We start from the raw sequence: 15,880 nt of genomic DNA on the forward strand, positions 1-15,880 counted from the left end.
TTACTAAATGTAAAAATTGTATGTTTATTTTCCCATATTTACTTTATATCCCTAAGAAACTGAGAAACTGAGTTTTAATGTCAGAATATACATATTACATTAAATATGGTAGCTTTGTGTTCCTGTTGTAAAAGAACAGAGGAAGTTTTTTTAATTTGGACAAGAAATTTAAATTAAATTTCTGTTTACTAATGACAGCCCTACTAAGTTGGTCTTGTCCTTGAGTTGTGCATATAGTCTGCCTCTAATATTTTTTAGGTAATTTATCTTCTCAAGTTCCCCTTAAGCGACTTCTGAAAACCTGGACAAACAGATATCCGGATGCTAAAATGGACCCAATGAACATCTGGGATGACATCATCACAAATCGGTAAGATGTGATCCTTTTGAGTTGAATATGGATTAATTTCCGAAATTGCCAGAATGATTTTTCTTTCAAACTGTGGTTTAGAAAAATGTGGCGTTTAAGTCTGGTTTAGCTATCTCTCATCTTGCCAATTTCTGAGTTAAGTTGTTCTAACAATACTCTCTATGTTAACAGTGTGTCCTTTGTCCCCATTTGGCCCCCCTTGTCTCCTGTGTACCTTTTACCCAGATTCACTGTTTTTTAACATATTGCCACATTAGCTTTTTGATTCTCTCTCTCCAATATACATATTTATTTTCTGAATTATTTGAGGATAAGTTGCATACATATGTCATCTCTTTATCTCTTAATTTATAAATGTACAGTACAGTAATAACTTCACTGTTTTCATTTTTAATCTACAGTCCCAATTTCAGTTTTGTCAGTTGTCCCGTTAATGTCCTTTAAAGTATTTTCTCCCCTTCTAAGACAGGATCCAGTCCAGAATTATACACTGCATTTGGTTGATACGTCTTTTTAGTCTCCTTTAATTTGGAGCAGTTCCTCAGCCATCTTATATGGCATTGTCACTTCTGAGGATGGTTCCTCAGTTTGGATTTGTCTATGTATACTCACTATTAGATTCAGATAATACATCCCTAGCCAGAATACTACTTAAGTGAAGTATTCTTCTCAGGATATCACATCTTGAAGTACAGTGTCCATCTTCCTTTTACTGGTGACAGTAATTTTGATTGCTTAGGTAAAATACTGTCTGGTCTCTCCAGTGGAAATTCCTGTTTTTTTCCTTTGCAACTAATAAACAGTGTGGGAGATGCTTTGAGACATGCATATATATTTTGCTTGTCATAAGACTTAGCTCTCTCTATTTTCATATCTGTGGATGAGTCTTTGCTCAAACCAGTGTTGACAATGATGGTTGCAAGATGATGAATTTCCCACTTGTTCCCTGTTTATCAGTCTATATCTTATAAGGAAAAGCCCTTCCTTCTCCCCCATCTTTTTATTTATTCATTTACTTCAATTTTAATTAATAAGATAGAATCGTGGATTCCAATGTTATTTAATGGAATGTAACCCATTACTGTCCTAATTTATTTCATGTTCAAATTGTCTCAGATTTGGTTAACAGGGTCCCCTTCAAACTAATAATTCCAGACTCATCTTGTAACATTATTCGCATATGTTTTCTTCTAGAAATGTTTTAGTTCTTAACATTTAGGTCTATGAGCCAGTGGAAGATAATTTTTGTAGATGGTGTAAGGTAGATAGTCACTTTTTCCATATGGATATCTAGTTGTTTAGTTCCATTTATTCAAAAGTCTTACTTTTCATAATGAAATTGGCTTGGCACCTTTTTTTGAAAATCAATGACAGTATGTGTGTAGGGTCTATTTTTGAATAGTCTGTTCTGTTCCTTCATTTATACCATGTTTCCCTGAAAATATGACCTAGCCAGACCACCAGCTCTAATGCGTCTTTTGGAGCAAAAATTAATATAAGACCCCGTCTTATTTTACTATAAGACCCAATCTAATATAATAATAATATAATATAATATAATATAATACCCCGTCTTATATAATATAATTTTTGCTCCAGAAGACGCATTAGAGATGATGGTCTGGCTAGGTCTTATTTTCGGGGAAACACGGTATGTATATCTTTTCTCAATAACGAACTGTCTTCATTACTATTGCTTTATAGTAAAACTTGAATCAGATAGGGTGAGTTCTCCAACTTTGTTTTTCTTATGAAAATTACTTTAATTTTAGGTTATTTACATTTATACATACATTTTAGATTCTGCTTGTCAATTTTTACCAACAAAAACTGAGAATTTGCTTGGGATTTTATTGACTATAGATCAACTTCAGGAATTGCCACTTTAACAATATAGAGTTCTCCAAATCATGAATGTAATATGTCTTTATTTATTTAAGTCCTTTTTAATTTCAATGATTTGTATTTTTTCAATATGGGTATCTTGGATTTTTTGGTTAGATTTGTTCCTAAATATTTTATCATTTTCAGCACTGTTGTGTATGGAGGGTTTTTTTTTTCAATAGTATTTTCCAATTATTTGCTGCACGTATACTGGTTTTCTGAGAATTTTTTTGTGTTGTCATGAAAGGGTGTTGAATTTTGTCAAATGCTTTTTCTGTATCTATTTAATTGATCATATTGTTTTCCTCCTTTATTGTGTATATGTGTGTTAGGTCCATTTGGTCTACAGTCTCATTCAAATCGACTGTTTCCTTACTGATTCTCTGTCTGGATGATCTATATCCACTGTTGAGAGTGGGATATTAAAGTCCTCAACTATTATTGTATTGCTGTTTATATTTTTCTTTCTCTTTTTTTTCTTTTTTTTTTGTAATTCTGTTAGTGTTTGCTTTATATAGGTGCTCTGATGTTGGGTGCATAAATGTTTATAAATGTTACATCTTCTTGATAGATTGACCCCTTTATTAGTATATAGTACCATTCTTTATGTCCACTGGCTAGGCTCTCTGCTTTAGGGCTGCTGGGCTAAGCAGCTTCCAAGGTGCTCCAGGTTTGCGGGTCATTTGGGGGCCAGGAGCTACAATCAGCAATAGGTGGAACTATAAATTAGCTTCCCTGCCTGGACAGAGCGGTAAAACACACTCCAAGGCTAGCAAGTCTCATTGTTTGGGGTCTCAAATCAGGCAGATCTACACCCTGCCAAGTTCCCTGTTCAGTATAGGCCACCATCCTGGCTATGCAGATGAATAGAGCTATTGCTTAGGATTTCTACTTGGGCAATCAGTCTGCCAAGATCCAAGCCCTAGATCCAAGTGGGCCTACCAGATAGTGACCCACACCACTGAGGTATAGCTGGATGTTTACCTTTGGCTTTCTTTTTTCCACTTAAGAAACTATAGGTTTGGAGTGGGGTGAGGGGCTCTGAGTGCAGTTCTTTGCCGGCCTGAGGCATAGGCCATCTCAGTCTCTGTGGTACAGCACTGTGCTTAAGCCTTACCCCCTGTGTTCTAGGACTTTTGACAATGGTGTCTTGTTCATGAGTAGTTAGTTGTTAGTTGGTTTTCTTGTGGGGGGAACTGAATTCGAGAACAGCCCGTGTCTCTCCATTTTGATGTCATTTCTCTATTGTGTTTATGGTGGATTATATTTATTGCTTTTTGAATATGAAACAAATGTCTCATTCTTGGGGTAAACTATGGGTGGTGATAATGATCCCTTATATGCATTCTTGAATTTGCTAACATTTTGTTAAGAATTTTAAAATCTGTGTTCAAGTGGGATGTTGGTCTGTAATTTCCTTTTTTGTAGTGTCTTTGTCAGGTTTTGGTATGTATTAGGATTATGCCATCCTCATAAAATGAGTTCAGTCATATTCCCTTCTCTCTTTTTAAAAAAAAGTTTATGTAAGATCCTTCTTATTTCTTACCTGAATATTTGAAAGAATTCATCAGTGGAACTATATGGGCCTGGAGTTTTTCTTTTGGGAAATATATTTGTTAATACCTGTAATTTCTTCAATAAATATAGGGCTATTTAAATTTTCTATTTTTTGTTTGTCAGTTTTGTAAAGTTGTATTTTTCATTACATTTGTCCACTTCGTCTAAGTTGTCAAATTGTTGGCCTAATGTTGCTCATATCTTATTATTTGTAATATCTATGGTGGGAACCCTTTTTTCATTCCTGATAGTGTTGATTTCTGTTCTTTTTTTTCCTCGATCAGTCTAGCTATAGAGGTTTGTTGATTTTATTGATCTTCTCAAAGGACCATCTTTTGCCTTTGCTTATTTTCTTTATTATCTATCTGTTTTCTATTTCATCCATTTCCATTTTCTTCCTTCTACTTTGTTTAGACTTATGTTGCAATTATTTTTTAATTTCTTAAGATGGAAACTTTAATCATTGATTTTATACTATTTCCCCTAGTATAAACATTAAAGTCATACATGTCTCTCTGAGCACCACTTTAGCTACATACTGTAAATTTGGATATGTTTTGTTTACACTCCTTTAGTTCAAAATACTTTCTAATTTTCATGTGATTTCTTTTTGATCCATGTAAACATTAGAACTGTTTTAATTTCCAAGTAGATGAATTTTCTGTCCCTCTTATTGTTATTGATTTCCAAATTAATTACATTGTAGTCACAAACCACATTCTGTATGGTTTCAGTCTTTTTAAGTTTATTGAGACTTGTTTTATGGCCCAGTGCATGGTCTGTTTTAGTAAATGTAGACTGTGCACTTGAATATACTGTATATTCTGCAGTTCTTAGAAGTAATGTCTATAAGTTTAATTAGATTGAATTGGTCTGGTGTTTTTCAGATCTTCTATATTTTTACTGATTTTTTTTTGCCTACTTCCATCTACTGCTGAGATAGGGATTTCAAAACCTCTTACAATTATGCATTTTGTTTTTCTCTAATTCTGTCTATTTTTTTCTTACTGTATTTTGAACTGTATTATTAAACACATATACATTGATAATTGCTATATCTTCATGATGAAATGTTCTTTTTATCATTTGGTCAAAGTAATGATATATTGATATACAGGCAAACCTCAGAGATATTGCATTCAGTTCCAGAACACTGCAGTAAAGCGAATATTGCAATAAAGTAAGTCACATGAATGCTTTGGTTTACTAGTGCATATAAAAGTTACGTTTACACTATACTATAGTTTGTTAAGTGTGCAATAGCATTATGTCTAAACAAACATGTATGTTCCTTAATTTAAAAATACTTTATTGCTTAAAATGCTAGCCATCATCTAAGCCTTTCGCAGGTTGTAATTTTTTTGCTGATGGAGGGTCTTGCCTCAATACTGATGCCTGCTAACTGATAAAGGTGGTGGTTGCTAAAGGTTGGGGTGGCTGTGGCAATTCGTTAAAATAAGACAACAATGAAGTTTGCCACATCAATTGACTCTTCCTTTCATGAACGATTTCTCTATAACATGTCATGCTGTTTGAGAGCATTTTACCCACAGTAGAACTTTTTTCAAAATTGGAGTCAAATCTCTGAAACCCTGCCACTGCTTTCTCAACTAAGTTTATGTAATATTCTAAGTCATTTTTGTCACTTCAACAGTCTTCACAGCATCTTCACTAGGAGTAGATTCCATCTTATGAAACCACTTTCTTTACTCATCCATAAGAAGCACCTCCTCATCCACTAAAATTTTATGATGAGATTTGAGCAACTTAATCACATCTTTAGGCTCTGCTTCTAATTCTAGTTCTCTTGCTATTTCCACCACATCTGCAGTTACTTCCTCCACTGAAGTCTTGAATCCCTCAAAGTCACTCATTGGGGTTGGAATCAGGCTCTTTCAAAGTCTTCTAAATGTTGATATTTTAACCTCTTTCCATGAATGTTCTTAATGGCATCTAGAATGATGAGTCCTTTCCGAAAGGTTTTCAGTTTGGTTTGCCCAGATCCATCAGAGAAATCACTATCTATATCAATTATAGCTTATGAAAAATAGTTCTTCAATAATAAGTATTGAAAATCGACATTACTCCTTGAAACATCAACTGTATAATGGACATTGTGTTAGCCGGCATGAAAACAACATTAATCTCATGGCACAACTCCATCAGAGCTCTTGGGTGACCAGGTGCACAGTCAATAAGTAGTAATTTTTGAAAAGAATCTCTTTTCCTGAGCAGTAGTTCTCAATAATGGGCTTAAAATAGTCAGTAAATCTTTATAAACAGATGTGCTGTCATCTAGACTTTGTTCCATTTATAAGCAGAACAGATTTAACATAATTCCTAAGGGCCCTAGGAACAGAAAATGAGCATTGGCTTCAACTTAAAGTCACCAGTTCCATTAGCCCCTAAGAAGAGAGTCAGCCTGTCCTTTGAAGCTTTGAAGCCAAGCACTGACTTTTCCTCTGTAGCTATAAAAGTCCTAGATGCCACCTTCTTCCAATATAAGGCTATTTTGTCTACCTTGAAAGTCTGGTGTATCCACCTACATTAATTATCTAAGCTAGATCTTCTGGATAACTTGCTGCAGCTTCTGCATCAGCACTTGGTGCTTCACCTTGCACTTTTATGTTAAGGAGGTCGCTTCTTTCCTTAAACCTCACAAACCAGCCTCTGTTAGCTTCAAACTTTTCATGTGCACCTTCCTTACCTCTTTCAGCCTTCATAGAATTGAACAGAAGTTTGTGCCTTGTTCTGGATCAGACTTTGGTTTAAGGGTATGTTGCAGCCAGTTTGATCTACCAGACTACTGAAACTTTCTCCCTATGAACAATAAGGTTGGTTTGCTTTGTCATCATTCATGTGTTCATGGAGTAGCATTTTAATTTTCTTCAAGAATTTTTCCTTTCTATTCACAATTTGGCTAACTGGCGCAAAAGGCTTAGCTTTTGACCTGTCTTGGATTTTTACATGCCTTCTTTACTGAGCTTAACTATTTCCAACTTTTGATTTCAAGTGAAAGATATACAACTCTTTTTTCCACTTTAACACTTAGAGGCCATTGCAGGGTTATAAATTGGTCTATTTTCAATATGGTTGTGTCTCAGTGAATAGGGAGGCCTAAGGAGAGGGAGAAAGATGGGGGAAAGCAGTCAGAACACATATTTATTAAATTGCCACTTATTATTTAGGCATGGTTCATGGCTCCCCAAAACAATTAAAATAGTAATATCAAAGATCAGTGATCACAGATCCCATAACAAATATGATAATAATGAAAAAAAAAAAAAAAAAAAAAAAAAAAAAAAAAAAAAGGTTTGAAATATTAGGAGAATTACCAAAATGTGACATGCAGACACGAAGTGAGCAAGTACTATTGGAAAAAGGGCACTGATAGATAGACTTGCTCGAGGCACAATTGCCACAACCCTTCAACATGTAAAAGAACAAACTGATGTTTGTCAGAGGAGAGGTGGGTGCAGAGATAAGCTGAAATAGGGCAAGGGATTAAGAAGTACAAACTTGCAGTAATAAAATAAGTCACAGAGATGTAATTTACAGCATAGGGAATATAGTCAATAAATACAATAACTGTGTACAATGACAGATGAGTACTAGACTTCTTGTGGGCATCACTTAGTAAGGCATATAAATGTTTGTATCACTGTTGTACCATTGAAGTTAATAAAATATTGTAATCTTCAGTGCTTGGCTTCAGTAAAGCAAAGCACAATAAAATGAGGTATGCCTATGGTGTGTGTGTGTGTGTGTGTGTGTATAAGAAATAACATATATATAACGTGTGTGTGTATGAAGTAACATATAGTGAAAATACTAATAGATAATATTATATTTTTGCTTTAAATAGTTTTTTTGCATATGGGGGTGCCCCAAAAATGTATACACATTTTAAGAAAGAAAAACTATTAAAATTGTAATATTTAATATATACCAATAAAAAAAGATGAATACAAGTCACGTTTGACTTCTGCAATTACAAGAGGTGCTCAAAGTGGTGCTCATCAGCGTCCAGACACTTCTGATTATGGTGAACTACTCTTGTGCAACGTTGACCAAAGTGTCCACTTGAATCACTGCGCATGCCATTTCAGTTTCCCAAAGTCATGCCAGTGTAGCCGGTTTTCTACGGTACAGCACATTCTTTAAGGTACCCCATAAGTAGAAGTCAAGGGAGGTTAAGTCAGGAGAATATGGGGAAAACTCAACTGCACTTCATTGTCCTGGCAAAACCTCATCGAGGCAAGCTATTCGTGGAAGTGCGAAAGACTTCCGTCATTTTCTTTGACTGTCTTGCCTGTCGCATGGTGACGCTAGCATTCAATTGATTAATGCCATCTTTTGAACGAACGTCATACTGCACATTGCTACCGTAATTCAATTCAACTTCAAATAGTAATACATAGATAACATCTGTTAAAATTGGTATACATTTTTTTGGTACCTGCGGTATTTGAAAGAATTTGTGAAGAAAAAGTCTTTTATTTTTTTAATTTCATTTTTTAATTTTTGTATTAGTTTCAGATGTACAAACCAACGTAATAGTTAGACATTTAAACCCCTCATGAAGTGATAACCCACCTCCAAGCTGGATGACATCTTATATAGCTGTTACAATACCATCAGCTATCTTCCCTATGTTGTACTCCACATCCCATGACTATATATACCTATATATTTAGTTATAGTTGACATTCGATATTATTCTACTTCAACTCTTCAGGTGTATAGCACATTGGTCAAGCATCTACGCAGTCTATGGCATGATCCCCCTGATAAGTCCAGTGCCCATCTGGCACCTTACATGATCTTTACAACATTGTTGATTATATTCCTCATACTGTATTAACTATCATTTATATTTCTTAATGCCTTCACCTTTTTCACCCTGACCCCAACCCCATTCCCATCTATCATCCTGATAGATCTAGTACCTATCTGGCACCATACCTAGTTATTACAATATTGTTGACTATATTCCTTATGCTGTAACCTACATCCCCATGACTACTGCATAACACCTAATTTTTTCTTCTTAATCCCTTTCCCTTTCACCTGTCCTTAACCCCTCCCATCTTAAAGAAGTCCCTCTAAGAGTCTTCCTAATACTGGTTTGGTGATGATGAACTCCTTCAGCTTTTCCTTGTCTGGGAAGCTCCTTATCTGTCCTTCAATTCTAAATGACAGCCTTGCTGGGTAGAGCAGTCTTGGTTGTATGTCATTGCTTTTCATCACTTGGAATATTCCTGCCACTCCCTTCTTGCCTTCAAATTTCTGTTGAGAAATCAGCTGACAGTCTTATGGGGGCTCTCTTGTAGATAACTAACTACTTTTCTCTTGCTGCTTTTAAGATTCTCTCTTTGTATTTAACCTTTGGCATTTTAATTATGATGTGTCTTGGTGTTGGCCTCTTTGGGTTTATCTTGTTTGGGACTCTCAGTGCTTCCTGGACTTGTATATCTAGTTGCTTTACCAGGTTATGGAAGTTTTCTGTCTATTTCTTCAAATAGCTTTTCAATTCCTTGCTCTCTCTTCTCCTTCTGGTACCCTATAATGTGAATGTAGGTACGCTTGATATTGTTCTGGAGGCCCCTTAAACTCTCCTCAATTTTCTGGATTCTTTTTCTTTTTGCTGTTCTGGTTGGGTGTTTTCTGCTACATTATCTTCTACATTGCTGGTTAGATCCTCTGCTTCATCTAATCTACTGTTGATTCCCTGTAATATATTCTTCGTTTTCATTATTGTATACTTTATTTCTGACTGGTTCTTTTTTATGTTTTCAATCTCCATTTTTATGTCATCATTGAGCATTCTTATAACCAGTGTTTGGAACTCTACGTCTGATAGATTGCTTATCTCCGTTTCACTTAGTTCTTTTTCTGGAGCTTTGTTCTATTCTTTCATTTGGGACATGTTTCTTTGTCTCCCCATTTTGGCTGTATTGTTTCTATGTATAAGTACGGCTGCTATGTCTTCCAGTCTTAGTAGAGTGGCCCTATGTAGTAGTTGTGCTGTGGGGTTCAGTGGCACAGTCTTTCTGGTCACCTGGGCCATGCTCTCCAGGTGCGTCCCTTGTGTGGGTTGTGTGTGTCCTCCTCTTGTCGTTGGGCCTTGGTTGATAACTGTACTACATCAGTGGGAGGGACTGATCTTTGGACTCACTGGTTGTGATGACTGGCCTTGACTACAGTGGAAAAGTTGTGCAGGGGCTGATCCTACAGAGCAGGATATGCGTCAGCAGGGCTCTGGTGCCTACCCAATCCTCCCCTTGGGTATGTTGGAATTGGAGATGGCTAGGTAATGCTCCAGCTTGTTTTGAAGCTGGCCACTGGGGGCGCAAACCCCAGGACCACCTTGGACGGGATCCGCTGTAGGTCTACATTAGCCACAGCCTGTGCCCTACCCGGGACCACCTAGCAGGACCCGGAAGGAAATCTGCAGATGTCTGCTGCCCATGTTGTGCTTGGAAGCGCCTTGAGAAGCCAAGACACTAACCAAGGCCAGCTGCCACTAGTGCCAGCTTAGAGCTGCTCAGCCAGAGGTATAAGACATGGTCAAGCCAGATGTTGCTTGTCTGGGTTCCGCAAACCTTTGAGAGACCCTAGGAAACAGCTTGAGCCAAGGCAAATGGTCTGCATGAAAAAGCCACTGAAAGCAATCTGAGTGTGCCCAAAAGTTGGGCAGGGCCAGGTCTCAAATCCAGGACAGGGCGAATGAATGGCAGAGGCTCAGAAATGGCGGCCACCTGTGTTCGCATGCCAGGAAGGGGGAGGGCGCAACAAAGAAACAATCGCCTTCGCCAGCTGCTCTTTCCAGGAGAAAGCTGCCTCTCCAGGCCCCATCCCCAGCCAGACAACTCAGTTCCCCACCATATGTACCTGCCGCCTTTCTAGCTGGCCCAGCGCTGGAGCTCAGAGTGAGTGATTCCGTTGGTGGGTAAGTCTGCGTGCAGTCCCTTTAAAAGGAGTGCCTGAGAGTGCAGCCACACTGTCTCACTCAGTCACAATCTCTGCTGTTTTTCACAACCAAAAACTATGGGGACTTCTTTCCCTGGCACTGGAACCCTGGGCTGGGGTGGGGCTGGGATCTCTCACTCTTTTAGGTGATGGGGGGGACCCCCACAGCCGAAATAGCCCTCCCGATCTTTAATGGTCACACGTGGGTGTGAGACCAGCCTGTGCTGCGTCTCTGACTTTCCTACCAGTCTGGAGGTGGCTTTTTCTGCAAGTCCTTAGTTGAAAGCCTTCAGTTCAGCTTGATTTTAGGAAATTCTCAATAATGGTTGTTTTGTAGATTAGTTGTAATTTTTTTTTTAAGATTTTTATTGGGGAAGGGGAATAGGACTTTATTGGGCAACAGTGTGTATTTCCAGGACTTTATTGGGGAACAGTGTGTGTTTTCCCAGGACCAATCAGCTCCAAGTCAAGTTGTACTTTCAATCTTAGTTGTGGTGGTTGCAGCTCAGCTCCAAGTCCAGTTGCCATGTTCAATCCTAGTTGCAGGGTCGCAGCCCACCATCCCCTGTGGAAGTTGAACCAGCAACCTTGTTGAGAGCACGCCCTCCAACCAACTGAGCCATCCAGCCACCCATCGACAGCTCAGCTCAAGGTGCCATCTTCTATCTTAGTTGCAGGGGGAGCAGCCCACCATCCGTTGCGGAAATCAAGCCATTAATCTTGTTGAGAGCATGGCGCTCTAACCAACTGAACCACCTGGCTGCCCCTCGGCAGCTCAGCAGCAACTCAGCTCAAGATGGCTTGTTCAATCTTAGTTGCAGGGGGCAAAGCCCACCATCCCCTCTGGGAGTCAAATCGGCAGCCTTGTTGCCGAGAGCACGCACTCCAACCAACTGAGCTATCTGGCCACCCCTCAGAGTAATTTTGATGTGGTTGTGAGAGAAGGTAAACAGCATTTACCTACTGCACCATCTTGGTTGTCCTTGAAAAAAATTCTTCTTATACGTATCATTTCTGATGCTCATATTTCTAAATATCCAGGATTTCCTCTGATAGTTCCCTTAAGCTGAAAATTTTCCTGTCGCTATTATTGTAGTGCAGGTCTGTGTGTGATGAATTCTTTTAGTTTTCCTTTATCTGACAATATCTTTATTTTTCTGTCATTTCTGGATATAGAATGTTTTCTCTGGATATAGAATTCTGGGTGGATCCTCTTTCCTCCTCAGCAGTATATTTGGCCTTCAAGTTTCTGAAGAGAAACTCATGATTATTCAAATTGTATGTGATGTATTATATTTTTTTATCTGGTTTCAAGATGGTTTTTTCTTTATCATTGGTTATCAGTGTTTAGATTATGGTGTCTAGGTATGGTTTTCTTTGGATTTGTCCTTTCTGAGGTTCACTGAGCTTATTGAATCTGTACATTTATGTCACCAGATTTGGGACAAATCTGTCATTGTTGCTTCAAAAAACTTTTTTGCCACAATTTTTCTCTTTGTCTGTGTGGGATGCCAATTATATGTATATTAGACCTTTTGACTTTGTCCCCTGGATCCCTTAAGCTCTGTTCATTTCTTTTGTTAAGATTTTTTTTTTTAACTTTATTTTTTTAAGTGTGTTTTTCCAGGACCCATCATCTCCAAGGCAAGTAGTTGTTTCACTCTAGATGTGGAGGGCACAGCTCACAGTGGCCCATGTGGGGATCGAACTGGCAACCTTGTTGTTAAAAGCACTGTGCTCTAACCAGCTGAGCTAACCGGCCACCCCAAGCTCTGTTCATTTTTATTCAGTCTTTTTTCTCTTTATTTGTCAGGTTAATTCATTCCTATTGATCTGTATTCAAATTCACTGTCATTTTTCTCTGTTGTCTTCATTACTCTTTAAATTTACCTAGTGAATTTTTTATTTCAGGTATTGTGTTTTTTAGTTGCAAAATTTCCATCTGGCTCTTTTTATACTTTTTACTGAGATACCTACCTTTTTATTTATCATGTGTATTTGTCTTGACCTCTTGTAGTATAGTTAAAATAACCGCTTTAAGGTCCTTATACGATCATTCCAACATCTGGGTTATTTTCGAGTCGGCATGCGTTGACTGTCTTCCATTGACAATGGATACGATTTCCTCATCCTTTGTATATCAGTTAATTTGGGGTTGTGTCTTAGAAATTGTGAATATTATCTCGTGTAGACTCTGAGTTCTTTTATAATTCTCAGGAGAATGTAGATTATTTTACTTTAGTAAGCAATGATCCCACTTAGATTTGCATAGTAGACTCTGTCCTTGCTTTTGTTGGTTCAAATTTCAGTTCCGTTTCAAGCCTTTCCTTCAGCTGTTTTGATCAGTCCTGCATATGCATACTTCCAGGTAAACTGAAAACTGTGTGGCTTCATATACAGAATTAAAGGATCCCTTCTATGGCTTTTTTTCCCTCCAGGATTCCCATTATAATCTTTGGTCTGCCTAAGCTTTCCAGGTTTCTCTAGACACAATGCAATAGGGTTTCTATCCAGAATCTTAGTTACTCAGGTTGCCACACCACTCTCCAAATGTTGTTACTCTCGTGAAAAACTGGAAAAAGAAAGAAAATACAAGAAACTCATCCAATAGCAATACTTTCTCCCAGTTTTGACTTCCCTGCACATAAAGTCTGCTTTTTTATTTACTCTCAGAGTTCTTCGGTGGTTGTTATTTTGTGTTTTATCCAGAGTTTCTCGTTTTTATCAGCAGAAAGATGGGTTTTAGGGGGCTCACACTAGAACCAGAACTCTGTTATTTTTTTAGAAAGATGATTCTTTTCCTGACTCCATTCTCCCCAATCTGATACAAGAACATGTTACATACTATAAGACTTCTCTACATTTGTTTAATTTGTTTCTTCTATCTGAAACTTTCTTAACGTCCTCTACCACCTGAAATTGAGTACATTCTTCAAAGCCCAGGAAAAAGTCCACCTCATTTTGTGAAAGCTTATCCACATCCCCTTGTTGCCCCACCTCCCCTTTCTTTGAGCCCAGGCACTTAATTCATACTGGTAGTATAACGTGTTTCATTCATTAATTATTTCTTCAAATATTTATTAAGTACTGATTTTATACCACTTTTGCTTGTTTATTCTTATAATTAAAAACTGAAAGCTTAAAAAACAGTAGCAGCTATTGGGAGGGAGGGGGCCCTTGTGTGTTGCGTAGGGGGTGAGGATCACAGAACCAGATAGATCATTAGTGAGGCTTCTATCTTTGGAATGACCTAAGAAACAAAAGAAAAAGATATATGAGACATGCTAGTTTGAAATTAGTTCCTGGATGAACAGAAAGTAAGTTGATTTTTGATCAAGGGTGAATTTTGTGTGTTCAGGTCATTTGCTCGTGTTACTGACAATGGAAATAATTAAAATAAAAGCAACAAAGTCTACATATGACTACAACAAAGTCATATGTAAACTATTATATAAATGAAAATAATTTCATAGCAATGTAGCCTTATCTTTTAATATTTTCAGTGACTATAACCTTTATATTTTTCACCTTTGGGAATAGGTCTTTAGATTGGGAAATATAAGGCGAAAAGTGGTTTTTGACCCAACACAGAGTGTATTACCCATTCATGACGAGAGAAAATTGTGAGTTTAAAGGCTTTATTTTGTGGAGGTGAAGGCAATAAATGATATCTGGAAAATTCCATTGAAATATCCTTGGTGATGTTTAAAGAATTAGTTAATTAAAATGGAGATTAAATTCAGTGCCTACAGTGTACATTTACAGTCCAAAAAATGAGCAAAACTCTAATAACTGTAGAATTTCTGTCTGTGAATGCTATTCCGTAGTTTCCTATATGTCAAAGATTTCTTTTATGAGGTGTTAATTCTCGTTCTTCTTTGTTTTGTGTAGATGTTTCTTTCTTAGTAAAATAGAAGAGAAACTTACTCTTCTTCCAGATGATTATAGTATGAACATGGATGGAGATGGAGATTCCAATGACAGGATGGAAGTACAGGAGCAGGAAGAAAATATTTGTTCTCTGGTTAAGAGCTGTAAGTTTTCCATGAAAATGAAGATGATAGAGAGTGCAAGAAAGCAGGTAGGTACTCATATTTATGTTTCTCTATTGTATCACAGAAGTTTCTTAAATTAGCTTTTTTTTAATTTAGTTTTTCTTTAAAATCTGAAGCTTTAGGATAATTGAGTTGTTAGTATTTTTTCTCTGTATCAGAAAATAAACTAAGGAAACACTTACTTAAAATTATCCAGAAAGCCTCTAAAGTTTTTATATACTTGTTAATCATTTCAAAATGGTTATTTTTCTCTTATTGAAAAAGAAAATAAACCAAATATATTTGATATTCTTTAACAAAATGAATGTTTGCCAGCTGATTACAAATTATATTGAGGTTTAGTTTGTGGAAAACTATCATTTGATAATAAGATTCTTTATTAATATAACTATGCTTTGCTTAAAAGCTGCATATAACTATTTAAATTTATCAAATCATATTTGAATATTTTAGGGGAGCTTGCTCTTTTAATGACCCTATATTGATTGCTGTTATAAAGCAAAGAATGTTATTCTAGTAGAAATAATTAATATTTCAGCCTTGTAAGTTTAAATGCTCACTTATAAATCTGTCTTTGAGATGGGTGTTGTATCAGTTAGGAATCTTTATATTATAAACAATAGAAATTCCAACCCAAAGCAACCTAAATGAATAAAGGCTATTTATCAGTACCCATAAATGTGAAGTCTAAAGCAGCCAGCTTTCAAGGACCTGCTTTCTCTCCTTTGGTTCTCTCTTCCACCATATTGGTTCAAGTCCTCAGATTCTACATAGCGGCATTCTCTGGCAGCTCCATGCTCACCCTTCGTTGTTGGAAATGGATGTGGATGTTTTATGTCTTCTTCCACACCACATCTTCCAGGAATTATATATAGTTTCTCTCTAATTCCTACAAAAAAAAAAATTTTTCTTTTTCCCCAGAAGGCACCCGCCATTGTCCTCCACTGTCTCATAAGTTCTGATTGCAGCAGGAGAGGCCATACAAGGCACATAGCTAAGGAGGGGTACATGTGACATTTCAGCAGGAAGTCAGGATGTTCAT

The 15,880-nt window shown here is 37.0% G+C and overlaps 1 protein-coding gene and 1 pseudogene across 3 annotated transcripts in view; one reads left to right on the forward strand and one right to left on the reverse strand.

Moving 5' to 3' along the window:
- PRKDC (protein kinase, DNA-activated, catalytic subunit) overlaps positions 1-15,880 on the forward strand; it is a 259,605-nt gene that overhangs the window by 202,764 nt on the left and 40,961 nt on the right. For 2 of the 3 annotated variants that reach the window (XM_033125783.1, XM_033125785.1), the window contains 2 exons: positions 259-370; positions 14,675-14,864. In XM_033125783.1, coding sequence (XP_032981674.1) covers positions 259-370; positions 14,675-14,864 — 302 coding nt within the window. The remainder of the gene's footprint in view (positions 1-258; positions 371-14,674; positions 14,865-15,880) is intronic. The other variant, XM_033125784.1, reaches the window with a different exon arrangement.
- Positions 5,135-6,870, reverse strand: LOC117034160 (tigger transposable element-derived protein 1-like; annotated as a pseudogene).

Source organism: Rhinolophus ferrumequinum, chromosome 14 (assembly GCF_004115265.2).
Source record: "Rhinolophus ferrumequinum isolate MPI-CBG mRhiFer1 chromosome 14, mRhiFer1_v1.p, whole genome shotgun sequence".
Lineage (NCBI taxonomy): Eukaryota > Metazoa > Chordata > Mammalia > Chiroptera > Rhinolophidae > Rhinolophus > Rhinolophus ferrumequinum.